A 19,371-nucleotide genomic window follows, 5' to 3' on the forward strand; every position below is an offset into this window, starting at 1 on the left:
TGTCGAACTTAATTATTTACCGGATTTTGTATTGGTTACCGTAGTCCCTAAATGTATGTAGAAACGCAGGAAATTGTATTCAAATCACTATTTCTTTTCTGGGGTACCCCCAGACCAGTAGTGGGCGGTGCCCCTTCATCTCGGTGGGGCAGAAACTACTGGCGTATGACCACACCCACAATTTATCTATATTTTTAACGTGTATATTTTCAGCTACATTAAAACAAATCAACTAAACTAATTGTGAGTAAGAATTAAAAATAAACTAATGGCCTAATGTAACTGCACGCTTTTGAAGTGCCATCCGCAACACTCGTCATGATGTCGGGCTAATTAGAATAGCCATATGTGCAATGGAAACACCAACTCTGCAAAGTCAAAAATTTCAAAAGACAAATTCGACATTATAGGGAAGTTATTTCTTCCATATTTTATTTTAACAATCTAACAACAATTTAACAACAGGCTTAGCGAGTGCATTGTAAATACATGAAAAGTTGAAACACAAGTCATCAATCAAGCAGACCTTCGATTTGGAACTTGGCCCGACGATGTGTGCAAATCTCTCAATAACAACACTTTTGAAATCAGATATTTCTCAATAACAGCTGATGAAATCAGGTATACAATTTTAATACCTGCTGAAATAAATAAATAAATAGGCTTCGATGCCGAAAGATACAGGCGGAGTAATTCGATTTTAAACAGTAGAATTTGACCATGGGGCAGACTACTTTATAGCGCGGATTGCAATTCTTATTGCAGCCTGCAGGGTTATGCGAGAAACATACGGAGGGACGAGGTCGCTGAGCTCCGCTGCCCCACATTGCATGACACGTTAAACTCAACTAGAATCGCCACCATCAATTTGATATCAACAGACCAAAAATAGTCGGAAAGCCTACAGAAACAATAGATAGTTAATGTGACAATCACATTATTAAAAATAAACTCGGAGCAATGATTTACTGAGGAACTTTTTTTTGGGAGCATGCTTTTGCAGGGAGTTCGCCGCCCACCTGCCCATATGGACGGCACGCGCCTGCCCTAGACCCCCTGGATTATTAAGTCCCTGCCACTTCTCAGACCAAAGTTACGCCCTTGCGTGCACGTCAGATTCCCGTCCCACGGTGAGGTGCCCTGCGCGTGCCCGTCAGACCCCGTCCCACAGCGAGGTACCCTGCGCGTGCATGTCCGATTCCCGTCCTACGGTGAGGTGCCCTGCGCGTAACCGTCAGATCCATTCCCACAGCGAGACACCCTGCCTGGGCGTGCATGATACCATTCCGAGGTGAGGTGCCGTGCCGTCATAGGGGGAGGTGCCCTGCGCGTGCATGTCAGATACCGTCCCGCGATGAGGTCCGTCTGTTGAGCGCCGCTGTAGTTCACTCCTCAGCAGGGGCACTTCTTCGACACACGGAGGTAAGAGTTCCGAACTTCCTATGAAACGATGCACAGGACCTGTTTTACACTAAATGTATTCCTAGCAAGTCCCAACTCATTACATTTACAAAACTGTAATCAGTTCTTATTTAAACGTTGTATAGGCTCAGGGGAAACTGGGGCGGCAACGTCAGGCAGTCCACAGTTGCATGCAAATTATGACTTTAGGTTCGGTCAGATAACTTCAAAAACATTTGTTTAATCAAACAAAAGTTACAATTTCAAAGCCACCGAGCACATGAACACTGATAAGCTCGCTAGTCCTGCCAGTATCTAAATGAGTTAAGAACTCTATTAACCCCTCATGCTGTCACGTGAGGGGAAAACATCGTCTCCTAGTCGGGGATAAGTTCAACCTAAAGTCCGAGAGGAGCCATGTGACAGCCCACCAGGACAGCGTTACTTCTGTTGTATGGACCTTATAAGATGATGTTGCTGTTGTTAAAAGTAAAGATCTGCTCTGACGTCTCGGACCTCAACAGACGCGAGAACGTGATTCTGGAGAGATGCGGTCCAACCTGTTGGGCTGGGACTTGTAGGCCTATAAACAGGGCTAGGCTCAGAATAATCGAATAAATTATTCGCATCTGACTTAAAGTCCTGCCTATCACTGCATACCTTTTTTTTTAAATCGCAATCTCAATCAACAAAATCAAATACAACGGTTGTGTCAACCTCAACGTTATCTGTGTGTGTAGCCGGCCGCGCCCAAGCATCCTGTCTACGCAAACGTGTCTGAAATAAACGTAAATGAGTCAAATATAAAGTCCCAAGTTCCCGTACCTAACCTTACCATATCTAAACTTTGATCAGCAAATGCACATTACAACGACGAAAACATATGGTAGTCTTTCTATTTGCAAACCACTGAAAACATGACCTTAAACGCAGGGCCGTGGTTCTGCCAATTTCTGATCCCTTGTCAGATAGTGGCGAAGTCACGCCCCTTACGGCAGAGCCCATGGGACCTATGACATCGAAAAATATGAATGGGTTTCAATGGAGAGAAAGTAATTTATAATCATTTTCTGGTCCCAGTCTTTATATGCCCCGGATAACACATATGTTGTTTGTGGATTTAAATTATAATTTTTCATGTCAAGAGTTTGACCGTTTATTGTGCAAATGTTCAGTTAAAGGCTGTAGAGAAAACACAATGTGAAAGATGTCTCGTGCCGTCACGCTCCCTGCGACTGGCGTGGACAAGACCGACAATCTCCCCATCAGCAAGGGCGTAACCATGGTTTAGACATTGGGGGGGTCCAATTTTTTATTATTATTTGTTAAGTGCATTGCCTACAATTCTATATTTATATATGAAAATGTGGACATTTAGAACATAGTTTCGAGGACTACATTGACCATTTGAATTCACATCTAAAGGAATAGTGTACGCTCGGCTGCTGGTCCAGTTTTATCCGCTTTTTAAGTAACCTTAAATTGTCCGTTACCTCCTCTCCAACACGTTAAATAACGTTACTTACATTCAAATGACTCACCTGATCACCTGCATGTTCAGAGCATGTCCCTGTCTGGCCACTGCTTTCAGCATGCCTGTCTCTCTCCTTCTCTCTCTGTGCTGCCTGCATCGTAACCATGTCATTTTATCAAAAGAACAGCGACTGACCTTCATGAGCTATATTTAATATTCTGCTTTTATGAGGCTACTCGTTTTACAAGTTACTTACTGTCTGAAAAAAACTGCGTATGCTTGGCTGTTGGTCCAGTTTCTTCTGCTTTTTAGGTAACCTCAAATCCTCCATTACTCAACTTTACTTTCTTGGCTCTCACTGAAGAAAGAGTGTGGGGTAACCATGACAACGCGGAAAGTCGCGAGGTGGTTTCAAACTAAATCGCACAAGTGTACAATTAGGAGGGGGGATTCACACACTTAACAGAAACGGAAATAAATTGAAAATAAATAAGACATAACAAGAGACCGATCCATTGACAGGGTTCATAAAAAGAGAACATATATTTTACATTTTATCCTGCTGTATATTGGGGGGGACAGGTTAGTATTTTCTCAACATTGGGGGGGGCACGACCCCCCCCAAAGAATGCGTGGTTACGCCCTTGCCCATCAGCATACCTGAAACTCATAAAGTTATAAACTTATAAAGGTTTTCACCTCTTTCGATGCTTTTATCCTCCCCTTGGAAAAAAGCTGTGAAGTGGAGCAGAGAGATCGACATTAGTTCCAAGTTCGGGTGGTGACGTATATCATTCGCGTCGAGAGCAGCGAGGAGTTGTAGTTCACAAAGCGGCTGCACACAACAAAACCTAACAATATCAAACTTTTTCGCGAAAATTTTTAGTTTTCTTTGCATGAAAATTATCATTTAAATCCATAAACAACATATGTGTAATCCAGGGCATATAAAGACTGGGACCAGAAAATAATTACTTTCTCTCCATTGAAACCCATTCATATTTTTCGATGTCATAGGTCCCATGGGCTTTACCGGAAGGGGCGTGACTTCGCCACTCTTTTGATCGCTACCCTACCAAGCGTATTTGATCTGTAGGCCAGTCGGCTCAATCAAATAATTCTCCCACTGCGGATTCACGTTATTTTACACCAATACTCACCTTATGTACACTTTAAGAAAAGGGGGAGCATATTTGGTGCTGGTTTATAACGTCTTTATTGAATATGTCAAGGGTACAATATGTGTATAGACCAATTGCCTCTATCAAATAATGCTCCCACAGCAGAATCACGTTATTTTACATCACTACTCACCCCATGTACACTGTTGATGCTGTTTTATTACGTATATAGGCTATTGACGATTTTAGGGGTACAGTATGTGCAATGTATATAATGTAAAAAAAAATTGAATATATTTGTGAATTGGATTCTGTATGTGTGGGTTTATATATTAAATAGATAATAACTATTCAAAAGATCCAATAATAAAAACAAGCAATGAGCTCAAATCTTTATTTTATTTTGAGATATTTCTTGCAGATATATACAGCGCTATTATCATGGCCATATTGAGCACACTCAAAATGTGCCCACCAACTGCACAATTCACACTGCACCAACCAAAAGAAAACAATTTAAAAAGCATTACAATTTACAATGAGATACATTGTATGGTAATATGCTCATTTTTGAGTCGATTAATAATACAAAGCATTTTCGGTAAGCGCATGCGCAGAGCCACTAGGTAGCAGAATTTGACGGGTAGCAGAGATTGGCACAACACCTTCTCTAGCCCTTTGATTGAGTTTTGTGCCCCCCTCGTTCCCATAGCGAGTGTTGCCCTGTTAATTGACATTACTATACTAAACATCACTGAAGACATGTTCAGTATTAACTGATTTACCTTTACTTTGCTTACCAGCTTTTCTCCCAATTATAGCTCTACTATACTACATTGCAATGAAACAATGTGTGATGCATGGGCAACAAACTAGGTTTCAGAATATTTTCTTTTTAATTATTTACTTTTCTTATTACACACTCAAATTCTGGTCCAAAGTATGGATGAACAAAATAAAGTGTAAAGGTGTTCATGTGAGGAATCTTAAAAAAGCTAAATATGGCTAAAATATAGTCTACCTCCGTACATAAATAAAAAATCCTCAAGAATATTGAACATGAAATTAAACTAATCTTCACTGTGAAAATAAGGACACAAAAAATAAGCAAAAAGGGTCACCTCTAATAAATTGTATACAAAAATACTATGAAGATTGCTCAGGAATATTCAACAAATTATAAGATTTTAGACATTGATTCTTCATTTTAAGAATCAATGTACGTCGAGGTTGATCAATGCAGCAGCTGATCTCTTGACCAAAGGGCTCTTTATGGTTCCACGTTGAAGCAACGCAAGGGGGTTAAGGACCCGTTACGCCCTTGCGAACCCTCCTTGCGTCCACCGCAAGTGCCTGACGTGCGCCTCCCAAAAGTGTTTTCACCTTGCGTCGAGGCCACGCAGCCGCAAGGGCTGTGATTGGTCCGCTAACTGCATAATTTCCGGCAATAAGCTTTGTATGTAAAAAAAATTAAAGGCAAAACATGTAACTTTTGCCTTCATAGCCGTAACCTTTTTTTTTACTCACTAGTTATCCATAAAATGTGGAGACGTTTTCTATTCGGTCATCATGGTCATCTTGTGTTTTTGTTGCACTTTGTTTGAGTCGTATTCAGCTTTCAAGTTGCAAGAATCCATGCCATACCATACTCAAAACTTCTAGTAGTAGACCAATTGTAGAGTAATAGCATGCACAGACAAAGATCAACTATTTGTTCTCTCTCTACCACGGACATGCATAGCGACACGTGAACCCGACATAGAACCATAAAGGTTCATGACTACGTCGAAGCAGCTGCGCGGTCTTTGCGTTGCGTGAACATGCCCAACTTAACATAACGTCTTGCCCCCCTTCTTTTGTTAAGAGGTAGTAGGTAGGGGGGAAGGAACACCAACACAGGTACAATGCTAGGAGAGAATGTTGCCCCACCGGCTTCGTAGAGAGAATTGTAAATATAGGAAGAAAATCGTGTGTGCGTTGAAACACTTGAACTTATCTGCTGAAGATCTCGTGTGTGTGTGTGTGTGTGTGTGTGTGTGTGTGTGTGTGTGTGTGTGTGTGTGTGTGTGTGTGTGTGTGTGTGTGTGTGTGTGTGTGTGTGTGTGTGTGTGTGTGTGTGTGTGTGTGTGTGTGTGTGTTGAACCTCGCACATGTTTGCCAGGGTGGGGCAGGAGTTGTGTGGTAAAATGTTCATGTGAAAATTGATTTGCCTGTGATTCCTGTGTGTGTCAGAGCTCTGTCACTACAGGGCGTGCGTGTGTGTGTGTGTTTTGGTTTGTGTGTGTGTGAGATTGACAGCCTCCTGGGACGATGTCAAGTCAAGCTCTTATTGGACGGCTCCGCAACCGGCCCCAGCCCCCCACGGCCGTACTCGGTGGGTATAGAGAACATGCTTTAGTGCCTCCTAGATGTAGAGATCAGATGTGGAGTGAATAAACCAACAGGCCCTAAAACGACATGGAGCTGGGCTTGGGATGTGGCCGACGAAAAGGACATCTCTGAGTGGTTTATTCCGCTAATATCTATAATATTATTGGGATTAATCGACTTAAAGCAGCAATTATATTGAATCATCCGGGGGCTTTGAGCATATTGTTTTTGCATTGGGAAACATCTGGTAGATAGCTGTATTTGACCGCTGTAGGTAATGTTGGATTTGTAACGCATTGTTTTTGGACTGCTATAAGGAAGAGGTGTCCCTCTATAGAAAGAGACCCATGGACTCTAATCAACCAATCAGTAGTACTAGAATATGCTGTGATATAAATACATGGGCATACATGGGAAAGCATGGTTGGGACTATCCTGCTCCTAACCACTACTAGGGACCCACTAGTTGTTGGATGTCATAATGTAGAGAAATATATGCACTGCTGGCCAACAGCAAAGTCATTCAGCTTCCTTCTGTTTATTTTCAGCACTGTCGAAGCTGATAGTGTGTGCTCTCCCTGTGGCACAGATTGTCATCGGTGAGTTCACGCTAATTTTTAATGTTGTTGCCCAATACAGGACATCACAAGACCATAATCACTTCCTGTGCATGGCCTGCGGTCTAAACCTTTGAACTGACAGTGGTTGGGAAATAATGCAACCAGAATATGAGGCTTAGAGATGCAACTTTATTTATTTTCAATTTATCTTCTTAGAAGAGGCCAATACGAATCATTTCAAACTGAACTAAACTGCTATAGATCACCCGTGTCTGAATGATTCCCCCCTCCCCCAATACATCCAGTGTATATAAAGATAATCCATTCATAAGCCTTTTAGTGGGCTACCCTGTCCTCAGTGGTCCTCAGAGAGACACCACACCAGGACAACCCTGTCCTCAGAGAGACACCCCACCAGGGACAACCCTGTCCTCAGAGAGACACCCCACCAGGGACAACCCTGTCCCCAGTGGTCCTCAGAGAGACACCACACCAGGACAACCCTGTCCTCAGAGAGACACCACACCAGGGACAACCCTGTCCCCAGTGGTCCTCAGAGAGACACCACACCAGGACAATCCTGTCCTCAGTGGTCCTCAGAGAGACACCACACCAGGGACAACCCTGTCCCCACCCCCATTTCCCCACCTGAAGAGGACCTATTACACCACCAGGTGTGAGTGTGGATGCGCCCACTTGGGATGTCAGAAGAGGCAGATTTTCAAAAAGGCTTGTAAAGGCTAATTAGGGCTGGGTAATTAATCAGATTAACGATAACAAAACTAATCGATTTTCGAATTTTGTTTCAATTTTTTTAATTCAATGTTTTATAGAAAGTACAGAACAGTTTGATACATATCTGTACATTACTTTAGATTTGAACATTTTCTTTTTGACCATTTTGTGTCGTTTTTCAAGGCAAAATTTAAAAGTCCTCAGTTACAAAGTGTTTTTGGGAGAGACTTGCTGAATAAATACATCATGTTTTCAAACTCAAAAATAATCGTTTTAATATTGACCAAAATAATCGTGATTATGATTCTTTCCACAATCGAGCAGCCCTAGGGCTAATCACACTCACACTTACTGGTGGTATAACCTGTCCCCTTTAAGATCAGATGGTTCTGTCAGCGACCGAGGGCAACAAATATGAATATGAATGGCAGGGCCCAGAGGAGGGGGGTCAGGCAGCATGTGGGTAGCCCCGGCCGGCGGTCGGACTGGTCTCAGGGAGAAGACGGTTAGCGCGAGCTCCGGAGTGCTATAGCAGAATAACTCAGAAGGCCTGAGGGCCCTGAACCAATTCTGACGGGCATGGATCTAGTGGTGAGGCCCTGAACCAATACTGACCGCCATGGACCTAGTGGTGAGTCTATGAACCAATACTGACCGCCATGGACCTAGTGGTGAGTCTATGAACCAATACTGACGGCCATGGGTGGGAGACCCAGGCACCGTGACCACGAGCAGGCAGAGGAGCACTGCGTGACCTTTATGGACTCCTTATGGATCATCACGTTCTTTATGGACTCTTTATGGATCCATCACGTTCTTTATGGACTCCTTATGGATCATCACGTTCTTTATGGACTCCTTATGGATCCGTCACGTTCTTTATGGACTCCTTATGGATCCATCACGTTCTTTATGGACTCCTTATGGATTCGTCACGTTCTTTATGGACTCCTTATGGATCCATCACGTTCTTTATGGACTCCTTATGGATCCATCACGTTTTTTATGGACTCCTTATGGATCCATCACGTTCTTTATGGATTTCAGAAACGTGGATGCAAAAATACAGTACAGGACAGTTGCCAGGTTAATGCGAAAACTGAAACCAAATGCAAATGCAGAAGCTCAAAAATATTTATCTACTTCTCAGGAGGAAATGGGGAAAACAAAAAGGGCACAAGGCCGCTGATGACAAAAGCCAAAAGAGAAAGGAAAGCCAGGTCCCCGTTCAGGAGAGCAGTCCAGGGGCAGGCAAAGTAAAAACGTAGATAAATCCGGAATAGGGCAAGCAGGCAGGCAGGAACATGGCAGAACAAACTGACTAGCCGAGCAAGTCTGGGCAGTACCAACCCAACCAGGAACCGGGGAGCAGGGCCAGAAGGCAGGAAGCAGACCGATGGACAACCACAAAGAGAGACCAGCAGGGGGAGGCAATGAGTCCAAGATTAGTGGTCGAAGAACACGAAAACAAACCAATACAAATAGAAAATAATCAGCAGAACGAATGTCCCTCTCACTCTGCTCCCTGCACCAGTGTCCCCTCTACCTGCTGGGGGGGGGGGGGGGGGGGCGCCTGAGGCTGAGCCTCACTCTGAGTCCTGTCCCCTCTAGGCTCCCTGTACCTGCACCAGTGTCCCCGGCAGCGCCTCATCCCCGTCTACCTGGTGGTGGTGGGGGTGTTCGGCCTGATGCTCAGCCTGCTCAGCTGCCTGCCCTGCTCCCAGCAGGCGGAGGACGGCTCCAGCACGGCGCTCGGCCGTGTGTGTGCCACCTGGAACTCCCTGACCTCGCTCTTCCTCTTCTGCTGGTTCATCGCCGGTACGCTCCCGTTGTAGTCCTTGGTTCACACGACCCTCGTCGTGGAACGATGGACCGTATGATATGCACAGGACAGAACCTTGTTTACCATTGTATTACTGCATTTAAAAGGCATTTGATTAAGTTCTTGTGCCTGGTGATATCTCCCTTCCTCTCTCTGATTGAAAGGTGTTCTGTTAGTTAGCCTTCACGTGCCACTGTGCACTAGAGGTCTGATATGAGGTCAATCTACTGACCGTGGTGTGGATTCCTTTAAATGTTGTGCAGCGTCGTCCACTCTGCCCCCCCCCCCCTCTTTCCTTCTTAATAAATACAAAAATGGACTGTCATGAAGTGCCTTTAAAATACATTAAATCATTAAGCCTGTGCATTGTTGTGTCCACCCGTTTACAAGAGTGGAATTGACCCAATCGACCCTAATTGCTCTCAGAGCAATACCAGGAAAGCTAATAGCCTGGTAGAAGCCGACCGCTAGCTGCTGTTTGTACCGGTTCTTACAGTAGGCGGGTGGTGTGTTCAATCACATGCCCGCGCTTCTGGTTAATGGTTAATGCTAACAGTAAGCATGTTGTGTTAAATGACTCTTCTTGTGCTGCATGCCGTCGTCCCTACAGGAAATGTGTGGATCTACTCCATCTACCAGCCCAACTACGACCACACCACCACGGCCGTGGAGCCGTACTGCCACAAGACGCTGTACCTGTTTGCCTTCTGGACCACCACGCTGCTGTACATCCTGCTGGGCCTGTTCCTGCTGGGGGGGTGCTGCACTCTGCTGTGCTTCTGCGCCTTCGGCCGGGCCGACCCCGACGACAACGTCTAGACTCAAGGCCCGCGGTTATCAAATTAGAAATAAAGTCTTGCTTGTTGCCATTTTTTAAGAACGATGCCCATTTTCTCTTTAGGCATGGTGATGATACGATTGGGTTGTACTGTAAGTTACTGAGTTGTGGAGACGACCACATTTGAAGCCATAGATAATTTAGAATCATGATTGAAGCTTTTTTAAGTTTGTTCCATGATATAGTTTTTCTTTGATTTGTGCAGTAATGACATGTCTATGCAATAGGACGATCATATGATGGTGTGAGTGTTAATGTGCTATTTTGCAGTAGGGAGAGTTTGGAATTTTAGCTTGAATTGTTTTGTTTATATTTATGTTACTGTTTACGTGGCGAGAAAGAATCTTTCAATGTTTTAAGTTAAATCTGATACAATGTATGAACATTGTTAAAGTTAACGGTGAAGATATTAGACACCAACCACTGCCTTTCGATAAATGATATGCATCGTTTAATCACAGAAATAAAATGTACATACAAAATATCTTCTAATATCTTCTGTTACGTTTATTTCTCTCTTTACGTTCTAAAACGTTTTCATATTGTTGACGTCAGTATTTCTACCCTTAGTCATTCATACAGGATGTTTATGACCCTATTTCCCCTCTATTTAAGTGTAAAGGTGAGGTAGGGACAGCATTGCTTCTCTGTGACCAGGCCAGTGATGTCAGCAGGTCTTCCGGACGTAATTGGCCAGCGCCTTGGCGTGGGCGGGCTTATAGAGGAGAGTGAAGCTGGAGGGCGTCAGCAGTCCTCCACCCTGGGAGTCCACCTTCCCCATCAACACATAGGTCCGACCTGAGAGAGGGGGTGGATTCAGATACATGTTGTTAAGGAGCAGGCCTTCGTCTATCGCTCTGGGACAGCAGGCAGGTTAGGACTACGGACGGTAGGGGTTGGTCGATTTACATTGAGGGGATCTTTCTGACGCTTGAATCCAAGCGTCTTCCAACCATTCATTCACAGGCCGACGGCGGTGTCGACCATGAAAGGCAACAGCCAGCTCGTCAGGAGCAGTCAGGGTGAGGCGTCTCGCTCAGGGACACCTCGACACATACCAGTAGGAGCCCTAGCCCGTAGCCTCACCTGTCTGCAGCCCAGGACACCTCCTGCAGGTGGAGCTGAGCTTTACGGAGACGGCGGGACCTGTACTATGAAGATTGCTCAGGAATATCCAACAAATTATAAGATTTTAGACATTGATTCTTCATTTTAAGAATCAATGTACGTCGAGGTTGATCAATGCAGCAGCTGATCTCTTGACCAAAGGGCTCTTTATGGTTCCACGTTGAAGCAACGCAAGGGGGTTAAGGACCCGTTACGCCCTTGCGAACCCTCCTTGCGTCCACCGCAAGTGCCTGACGTGCGCCTCCCAAAAGTGTTTTCACCTTGCGTCGAGGCCACGCAGCCGCAAGGGCTGTGATTGGTCCGCTAACTGCATAATTTCCGGCAATAAGCTTTGTATGTAAAAAAATTTAAAGGCAAAACATGTAACTTTTGCCTTCATAGCCGTAACCTTTTTTTTTACTCACTAGTTATCCATAAAATGTGGAGACGTTTTCTATTCGGTCATCATGGTCATCTTGTGTTTTTGTTGCACTTTGTTTGAGTCGTATTCAGCTTTCAAGTTGCAAGAATCCATGCCATACCATACTCAAAACTTCTAGTAGTAGACCAATTGTAGAGTAATAGCATGCACAGACAAAGATCAACTATTTGTTCTCTCTCTACCACGGACATGCATAGCGACACGTGAACCCGACATAGAACCATAAAGGTTCATGACTACGTCGAAGCAACTGCGCGGTCTTTGCGTTGCGTGAACATGCCCAACTTAACATAACGTCTTGCCCCCCTTCTTTTGTTAAGAGGTAGTAGGTAGGGGGGAAGGAACACCAACACAGGTACAATGCTAGGAGAGAATGTTGCCCCACCGGCTTCGTAGAGAGAATTGTAAATATAGGAAGAAAATCGTGTGTGCGTTGAAACACTTGAACTTATCTGCTGAAGATCTCGTGTGTGTGTGTGTGTGTGTGTGTGTGTGTGTGTGTGTGTGTGTGTGTGTGTGTGTGTGTGTGTGTGTGTGTGTGTGTGTGTGTGTGTGTTGAACCTCGCACATGTTTGCCAGGGTGGGGCAGGAGTTGTGTGGTAAAATGTTCATGTGAAAATTGATTTGCCTGTGATTCCTGTGTGTGTCAGAGCTCTGTCACTACAGGGCGTGCGTGTGTGTGTGTGTTTTGGTTTGTGTGTGTGTGAGATTGACAGCCTCCTGGGACGATGTCAAGTCAAGCTCTTATTGGACGGCTCCGCAACCGGCCCCAGCCCCCCACGGCCGTACTCGGTGGGTATAGAGAACATGCTTTAGTGCCTCCTAGATGTAGAGATCAGATGTGGAGTGAATAAACCAACAGGCCCTAAAACGACATGGAGCTGGGCTTGGGATGTGGCCGACGAAAAGGACATCTCTGAGTGGTTTATTCCGCTAATATCTATAATATTATTGGGATTAATCGACTTAAAGCAGCAATTATATTGAATCATCCGGGGGCTTTGAGCATATTGTTTTTGCATTGGGAAACATCTGGTAGATAGCTGTATTTGACCGCTGTAGGTAATGTTGGATTTGTAACGCATTGTTTTTGGACTGCTATAAGGAAGAGGTGTCCCTCTATAGAAAGAGACCCATGGACTCTAATCAACCAATCAGTAGTACTAGAATATGCTGTGATATAAATACAGGGGCATACATGGGAAAGCATGGTTGGGACTATCCTGCTCCTAACCACTACTAGGGACCCACTAGTTGTTGGATGTCATAATGTAGAGAAATATATGCACTGCTGGCCAACAGCAAAGTCATTCAGCTTCCTTCTGTTTATTTTCAGCACTGTCGAAGCTGATAGTGTGTGCTCTCCCTGTGGCACAGATTGTCATCGGTGAGTTCACGCTAATTTTTAATGTTGTTGCCCAATACAGGACATCACAAGACCATAATCACTTCCTGTGCATGGCCTGCGGTCTAAACCTTTGAACTGACAGTGGTTGGGAAATAATGCAACCAGAATATGAGGCTTAGAGATGCAACTTTATTTATTTTCAATTTATCTTCTTAGAAGAGGCCAATACGAATCATTTCAAACTGAACTAAACTGCTATAGATCACCCGTGTCTGAATGATTCCCCCCTCCCCTAATACATCCAGTGTATATAAAGATAATCCATTCATAAGCCTTTTAGTGGGCTACCCTGTCCTCAGTGGTCCTCAGAGAGACACCACACCAGGACAACCCTGTCCTCAGAGAGACACCCCACCAGGGACAACCCTGTCCTCAGAGAGACACCCCACCAGGGACAACCCTGTCCCCAGTGGTCCTCAGAGAGACACCACACCAGGACAACCCTGTCCTCAGAGAGACACCACACCAGGGACAACCCTGTCCCCAGTGGTCCTCAGAGAGACACCACACCAGGACAATCCTGTCCTCAGTGGTCCTCAGAGAGACACCACACCAGGGACAACCCTGTCCCCACCCCCATTTCCCCACCTGAAGAGGACCTATTACACCACCAGGTGTGAGTGTGGATGCGCCCACTTGGGATGTCAGAAGAGGCAGATTTTCAAAAAGGCTTGTAAAGGCTAATTAGGGCTGGGTAATTAATCAGATTAACGATAACAAAACTAATCGATTTTCGAATTTTGTTTCAATTTTTTTAATTCAATGTTTTATAGAAAGTACAGAACAGTTTGATACATATCTGTACATTACTTTAGATTTGAACATTTTCTTTTTGACCATTTTGTGTCGTTTTTCAAGGCAAAATTTAAAAGTCCTCAGTTACAAAGTGTTTTTGGGAGAGACTTGCTGAATAAATACATCATGTTTTCAAACTCAAAAATAATCGTTTTAATATTGACCAAAATAATCGTGATTATGATTCTTTCCACAATCGAGCAGCCCTAGGGCTAATCACACTCACACTTACTGGTGGTATAACCTGTCCCCTTTAAGATCAGATGGTTCTGTCAGCGACCGAGGGCAACAAATATGAATATGAATGGCAGGGCCCAGAGGAGGGGGGTCAGGCAGCATGTGGGTAGCCCCGGCCGGCGGTCGGACTGGTCTCAGGGAGAAGACGGTTAGCGCGAGCTCCGGAGTGCTATAGCAGAATAACTCAGAAGGCCTGAGGGCCCTGAACCAATTCTGACGGGCATGGATCTAGTGGTGAGGCCCTGAACCAATACTGACCGCCATGGACCTAGTGGTGAGTCTATGAACCAATACTGACCGCCATGGACCTAGTGGTGAGTCTATGAACCAATACTGACGGCCATGGGTGGGAGACCCAGGCACCGTGACCACGAGCAGGCAGAGGAGCACTGCGTGACCTTTATGGACTCCTTATGGATCATCACGTTCTTTATGGACTCCTTATGGATCCATCACGTTCTTTATGGACTCCTTATGGATCATCACGTTCTTTATGGACTCCTTATGGATCCGTCACGTTCTTTATGGACTCCTTATGGATCCATCACGTTCTTTATGGACTCCTTATGGATTCGTCACGTTCTTTATGGACTCCTTATGGATCCATCACGTTCTTTATGGACTCCTTATGGATCCATCACGTTTTTTATGGACTCCTTATGGATCCATCACGTTCTTTATGGATTTCAGAAACGTGGATGCAAAAATACAGTACAGGACAGTTGCCAGGTTAATGCGAAAACTGAAACCAAATGCAAATGCAGAAGCTCAAAAATATTTATCTACTTCTCAGGAGGAAATGGGGAAAACAAAAAGGGCACAAGGCCGCTGATGACAAAAGCCAAAAGAGAAAGGAAAGCCAGGTCCCCGTTCAGGAGAGCAGTCCAGGGGCAGGCAAAGTAAAAACGTAGATAAATCCGGAATAGGGCAAGCAGGCAGGCAGGAACATGGCAGAACAAACTGACTAGCCGAGCAAGTCTGGGCAGTACCAACCCAACCAGGAACCGGGGAGCAGGGCCAGAAGGCAGGAAGCAGACCGATGGACAACCACAAAGAGAGACCAGCAGGGGGAGGCAATGAGTCCAAGATTAGTGGTCGAAGAACACGAAAACAAACCAATACAAATAGAAAATAATCAGCAGAACGAATGTCCCTCTCACTCTGCTCCCTGCACCAGTGTCCCCTCTACCTGCTGGGGGGGGGGGGGGGGGGGGGGCGCCTGAGGCTGAGCCTCACTCTGAGTCCTGTCCCCTCTAGGCTCCCTGTACCTGCACCAGTGTCCCCGGCAGCGCCTCATCCCCGTCTACCTGGTGGTGGTGGGGGTGTTCGGCCTGATGCTCAGCCTGCTCAGCTGCCTGCCCTGCTCCCAGCAGGCGGAGGACGGCTCCAGCACGGCGCTCGGCCGTGTGTGTGCCACCTGGAACTCCCTGACCTCGCTCTTCCTCTTCTGCTGGTTCATCGCCGGTACGCTCCCGTTGTAGTCCTTGGTTCACACGACCCTCGTCGTGGAACGATGGACCGTATGATATGCACAGGACAGAACCTTGTTTACCATTGTATTACTGCATTTAAAAGGCATTTGATTAAGTTCTTGTGCCTGGTGATATCTCCCTTCCTCTCTCTGATTGAAAGGTGTTCTGTTAGTTAGCCTTCACGTGCCACTGTGCACTAGAGGTCTGATATGAGGTCAATCTACTGACCGTGGTGTGGATTCCTTTAAATGTTGTGCAGCGTCGTCCACTCTGCCCCCCCCCCCCCTCTTTCCTTCTTAATAAATACAAAAATGGACTGTCATGAAGTGCCTTTAAAATACATTAAATCATTAAGCCTGTGCATTGTTGTGTCCACCCGTTTACAAGAGTGGAATTGACCCAATCGACCCTAATTGCTCTCAGAGCAATACCAGGAAAGCTAATAGCCTGGTAGAAGCCGACCGCTAGCTGCTGTTTGTACCGGTTCTTACAGTAGGCGGGTGGTGTGTTCAATCACATGCCCGCGCTTCTGGTTAATGGTTAATGCTAACAGTAAGCATGTTGTGTTAAATGACTCTTCTTGTGCTGCATGCCGTCGTCCCTACAGGAAATGTGTGGATCTACTCCATCTACCAGCCCAACTACGACCACACCACCACGGCCGTGGAGCCGTACTGCCACAAGACGCTGTACCTGTTTGCCTTCTGGACCACCACGCTGCTGTACATCCTGCTGGGCCTGTTCCTGCTGGGGGGGTGCTGCACTCTGCTGTGCTTCTGCGCCTTCGGCCGGGCCGACCCCGACGACAACGTCTAGACTCAAGGCCCGCGGTTATCAAATTAGAAATAAAGTCTTGCTTGTTGCCATTTTTTAAGAACGATGCCCATTTTCTCTTTAGGCATGGTGATGATACGATTGGGTTGTACTGTAAGTTACTGAGTTGTGGAGACGACCACATTTGAAGCCATAGATAATTTAGAATCATGATTGAAGCTTTTTTAAGTTTGTTCCATGATTTAGTTTTTCTTTGATTTGTGCAGTAATGACATGTCTATGCAATAGGACGATCATATGATGGTGTGAGTGTTAATGTGCTATTTTGCAGTAGGGAGAGTTTGGAATTTTAGCTTGAATTGTTTTGTTTATATTTATGTTACTGTTTACGTGGCGAGAAAGAATCTTTCAATGTTTAAGTTAAATCTGATACAATGTATGAACATTGTTAAAGTTAACGGTGAAGATATTAGACACCAACCACTGCCTTTCGATAAATGATATGCATCGTTTAATCACAGAAATAAAATGTACATACAAAATATCTTCTAATATCTTCTGTTACGTTTATTTCTCTCTTTACGTTCTAAAACGTTTTCATATTGTTGACGTCAGTATTTCTACCCTTAGTCATTCATGCAGGATGTTTATGACCCTATTTCCCCTCTATTTGAGTGTAAAGGTGAGGTAGGGACAGCATTGCTTCTCTGGTTAGTGACCAGGCCAGTGATGTCAGCAGGTCTTCCGGACGTAATTGGCCAGCGCCTTGGCGTGGGCGGGCTTATAGAGGAGAGTGAAGCTGGAGGGCGTCAGCAGTCCTCCACCCTGGGAGTCCACCTTCCCCATCAACACATAGGTCCGACCTGAGAGAGGGGGTGGATTCAGATACATGTTGTTAAGGAGCAGGCCTTCGTCTATCGCTCTGGGACAGCAGGCAGGTTAGGACTACGGACGGTAGGGGGTGGTCGATTTACATTTACATTGAGGGGATCTTTCTGACGCTTGAATCCAAGCGTCTTCCAACCATTCATTCACAGGCCGACGGCGGTGTCGACCATGAAAGGCAACAGCCAGCTCGTCAGGAGCAGTCAGGGTGAGGCGTCTCGCTCAGGGACACCTCGACACATACCAGTAGGAGCCCTAGCCCGTAGCCTCACCTGTCTGCAGCCCAGGACACCTCCTGCAGGTGGAGCTGAGCTTTACGGAGACGGCGGGACCTGTCTTGAGGAGCTTCAGGCCTCCTGTCTTGTAAGCCTTGATAACGGACATCTCCGCCACCACGCTGCCCCTGGCCCCGGGCGTCAGAGAGGAAACCCTGCCCGCGATCACTGGGGATTGGGATGAGAGGGTGAGGGGAGAGAGGGCTGAGTCAGAGAGTGAGGGAGGGTTGAGAGAGTACAGCCTCAAATACCAACACCAGGCCAAAGAAGGCACATGCTGCTTTTGCTGCCCTGTTTATGATGCAAGAGCAATGTTTTGAATCGTGAACCAGGATCGCGCCTCAGGGTGACGTAATATTATTCAGAAGTGTTAAAAAGGCACCATGTATACGGCAGAAATACACTGAATAAATCCCCTTAAAAGGTCCATCCACTCATGTAAATGTGTTCCTCAGCAGCGGAATACTTGGAAATTGGAAACAAGGCATCTTTCTGTTTTTGGCTTCAGGCCCAGGCTCTTCTATGACACGGTAGTACTTCAGATACGAGATAAGGATGGAGGTGACTCACCGTAGTCCTGTGGGCAGAAGTTGGACTGCAGGGTTCCTATTCGTTTGCACGCTTGGTTACACTGCGGGTTCACAGATGCTAGAACTGCAGCGAAACGTGTAGTCAATGAAGACCCAGAAACTCATGGGCACACAAGTAAATATTGTACCTAATGCACTTCCACTGACACTTACGTTTCTTAATCAGGGCTGGTTTCTTGGTCGTGGTCTTGCCGTCTACAGGTTTAGCTGGAACTTTAGGCTTGCCCTTTGGTGGGATGTTAGGTTTCACCACGGGTCTAGCGCCGATTTGAACCGCTCCTTTATGAGTCGGCCTCACTGGCGTGGCTAGCGGTTTTGGGGTGGGCTTAACCTTAGCTTTAGCCTTCGAGGGCTTTACTGTAGATTTCATACTTGGTTTTGGCGTCGGTTTGAACTTGTTCAACTTCGTTTTTGCCGTGGCTTTAAGCTTGAAATTAGGCCATGGCTTTGCTGTAGTTTTAATCCTGGGCTTATACGCCTTAGGTTTAGCAACTTTTGGTTTAGCGGTGGGTTTGGCTACTTTGGGTTTGTGAGTGGGTTTAGCTGCTTTGGGTTTAGCGGGGGGTTTAGCTACTTTAGGTTTGGGGGTGGGTTTAGCTACTTTGGGTTTAGCTACTTTAGGTTTAGCACTAGGTTTAGCTGCTTTGGGTTTAGCGCTAGGTTTAGCTGCTTTGGGTTTAGCACTAGGTTTAGCTGCTTTGGGTTTAGCGCTAGGTTTAGCTACAGGGCGTCTGGCTGCAGGTCTGGTCCCAGGTCTCGGTCTGGGCTTGGGGGCGGGTCTGGTGGGCTTGGGGGTGGGTTGGGATGCTGGTCTCTGGGTCCTGGAGACCGTGTTGGGGCTGTAGATGAAGTCCCCCCCGGGGCCGGGGGCCCGCGCCCCCCGGGGCACACTGGAGTAGAACGCCATGAAGCCATCAGAGGTCACGCTGAGGTCGGACACAAACTGCACCAGCAGCTCGTTGCCGTTGGTCACGATGGTTCTGTAGAGAGGAAGAGGAAGAGAGCGAGAGAGGAGGAAGAGAGGAGGAGAAAGGGAGGAGGAGAGGCAAGAGGAAAGAGGGGAGG

The 19,371-nt window shown here is 45.9% G+C and overlaps 3 protein-coding genes and 4 long non-coding RNA genes across 8 annotated transcripts in view; 2 read left to right on the forward strand and 5 right to left on the reverse strand.

Annotated features, from left to right (window-relative positions):
* Positions 1 to 1,270: 1,270 nt before the first annotated feature.
* On the forward strand, positions 1,271 to 10,805 carry LOC132445637 (transmembrane protein 272-like). Of its 2 annotated transcripts, XM_060035725.1 has the most exons (5): positions 1,271 to 1,422; positions 6,229 to 6,370; positions 6,915 to 6,965; positions 9,273 to 9,479; positions 10,094 to 10,805. In XM_060035725.1, the coding sequence occupies exons 2-5, from the start codon at positions 6,307 to 6,309 to the stop codon at positions 10,300 to 10,302; spliced, it is 531 nt and encodes a 176-aa protein (XP_059891708.1). In that variant the 5' UTR covers positions 1,271 to 1,422; positions 6,229 to 6,306; the 3' UTR covers positions 10,303 to 10,805. The 2 variants fall into 2 exon arrangements, with proteins under 2 accessions (XP_059891708.1, XP_059891709.1); XM_060035726.1 differs by lacking the exon at positions 1,271 to 1,422 and having other exon boundaries at positions 6,206 to 6,370.
* On the reverse strand, positions 2,547 to 4,384 carry LOC132445641 (uncharacterized). The gene is made up of 2 exons (XR_009522671.1): positions 3,132 to 4,384; positions 2,547 to 3,026 (listed from the first exon to the last, which is right to left on the reverse strand). It is a non-coding gene; the product is annotated as an uncharacterized LOC132445641 (long non-coding RNA).
* On the reverse strand, positions 7,826 to 8,404 carry LOC132445643 (uncharacterized). The gene is made up of 2 exons (XR_009522673.1): positions 8,327 to 8,404; positions 7,826 to 8,286 (listed from the first exon to the last, which is right to left on the reverse strand). It is a non-coding gene; the product is annotated as an uncharacterized LOC132445643 (long non-coding RNA).
* On the reverse strand, positions 10,584 to 11,481 carry LOC132445640 (uncharacterized). Its single transcript, XR_009522670.1, has 2 exons — positions 11,408 to 11,481; positions 10,584 to 11,119 (listed from the first exon to the last, which is right to left on the reverse strand). It is a non-coding gene; the product is annotated as an uncharacterized LOC132445640 (long non-coding RNA).
* A 949-nt stretch (positions 11,482 to 12,430) lies between these two features.
* LOC132445638 (transmembrane protein 272-like) lies at positions 12,431 to 17,100 on the forward strand. The gene is made up of 4 exons (XM_060035727.1): positions 12,431 to 12,662; positions 13,207 to 13,257; positions 15,568 to 15,774; positions 16,390 to 17,100. Exons 1-4 carry the CDS (start codon positions 12,599 to 12,601, stop codon positions 16,596 to 16,598), a joined length of 531 nt encoding a protein of 176 aa, XP_059891710.1. The 5' UTR covers positions 12,431 to 12,598; the 3' UTR covers positions 16,599 to 17,100.
* On the reverse strand, positions 14,118 to 15,511 carry LOC132445642 (uncharacterized). Its single transcript, XR_009522672.1, has 2 exons — positions 14,619 to 15,511; positions 14,118 to 14,578 (listed from the first exon to the last, which is right to left on the reverse strand). It is a non-coding gene; the product is annotated as an uncharacterized LOC132445642 (long non-coding RNA).
* Positions 16,665 to 19,371, reverse strand: part of LOC132445636 (procollagen C-endopeptidase enhancer 2-like) — an 11,426-nt gene continuing 8,719 nt past the window's right edge. Inside the window, exons 6-9 of the mRNA XM_060035724.1 lie at positions 18,460 to 19,286; positions 18,287 to 18,370; positions 17,714 to 17,884; positions 16,665 to 17,419 (exon numbers count right to left, since the gene is read on the reverse strand). Coding sequence (XP_059891707.1) covers positions 17,289 to 17,419; positions 17,714 to 17,884; positions 18,287 to 18,370; positions 18,460 to 19,286 — 1,213 coding nt within the window. The 3' untranslated portion in view covers positions 16,665 to 17,288. The remainder of the gene's footprint in view (positions 17,420 to 17,713; positions 17,885 to 18,286; positions 18,371 to 18,459; positions 19,287 to 19,371) is intronic.

Source organism: Gadus macrocephalus, chromosome 17, assembly GCF_031168955.1.
Source record: "Gadus macrocephalus chromosome 17, ASM3116895v1".
NCBI lineage: Eukaryota > Metazoa > Chordata > Actinopteri > Gadiformes > Gadidae > Gadus > Gadus macrocephalus.

Coding starts and splice junctions, on each gene's coding strand:
- LOC132445637 (XM_060035725.1), top strand. CDS start 6,307: ATGTCAAGTCAAGCTCTTATTGGACGGCTCCGCAACCGGCCCCAGCCC. Junction 6,966..9,272: donor TGTGGCACAGATTGTCATCG/GTGAGTTCACGC, acceptor TGTCCCCTCTAG/GCTCCCTGTACCTGCACCAG. Junction 9,480..10,093: donor CTTCTGCTGGTTCATCGCCG/GTACGCTCCCGT, acceptor TCGTCCCTACAG/GAAATGTGTGGATCTACTCC.
- LOC132445638 (XM_060035727.1), top strand. CDS start 12,599: ATGTCAAGTCAAGCTCTTATTGGACGGCTCCGCAACCGGCCCCAGCCC. Junction 12,663..13,206: donor GCCCCCCACGGCCGTACTCG/GTGGGTATAGAG, acceptor GTTTATTTTCAG/CACTGTCGAAGCTGATAGTG. Junction 15,775..16,389: donor CTTCTGCTGGTTCATCGCCG/GTACGCTCCCGT, acceptor TCGTCCCTACAG/GAAATGTGTGGATCTACTCC.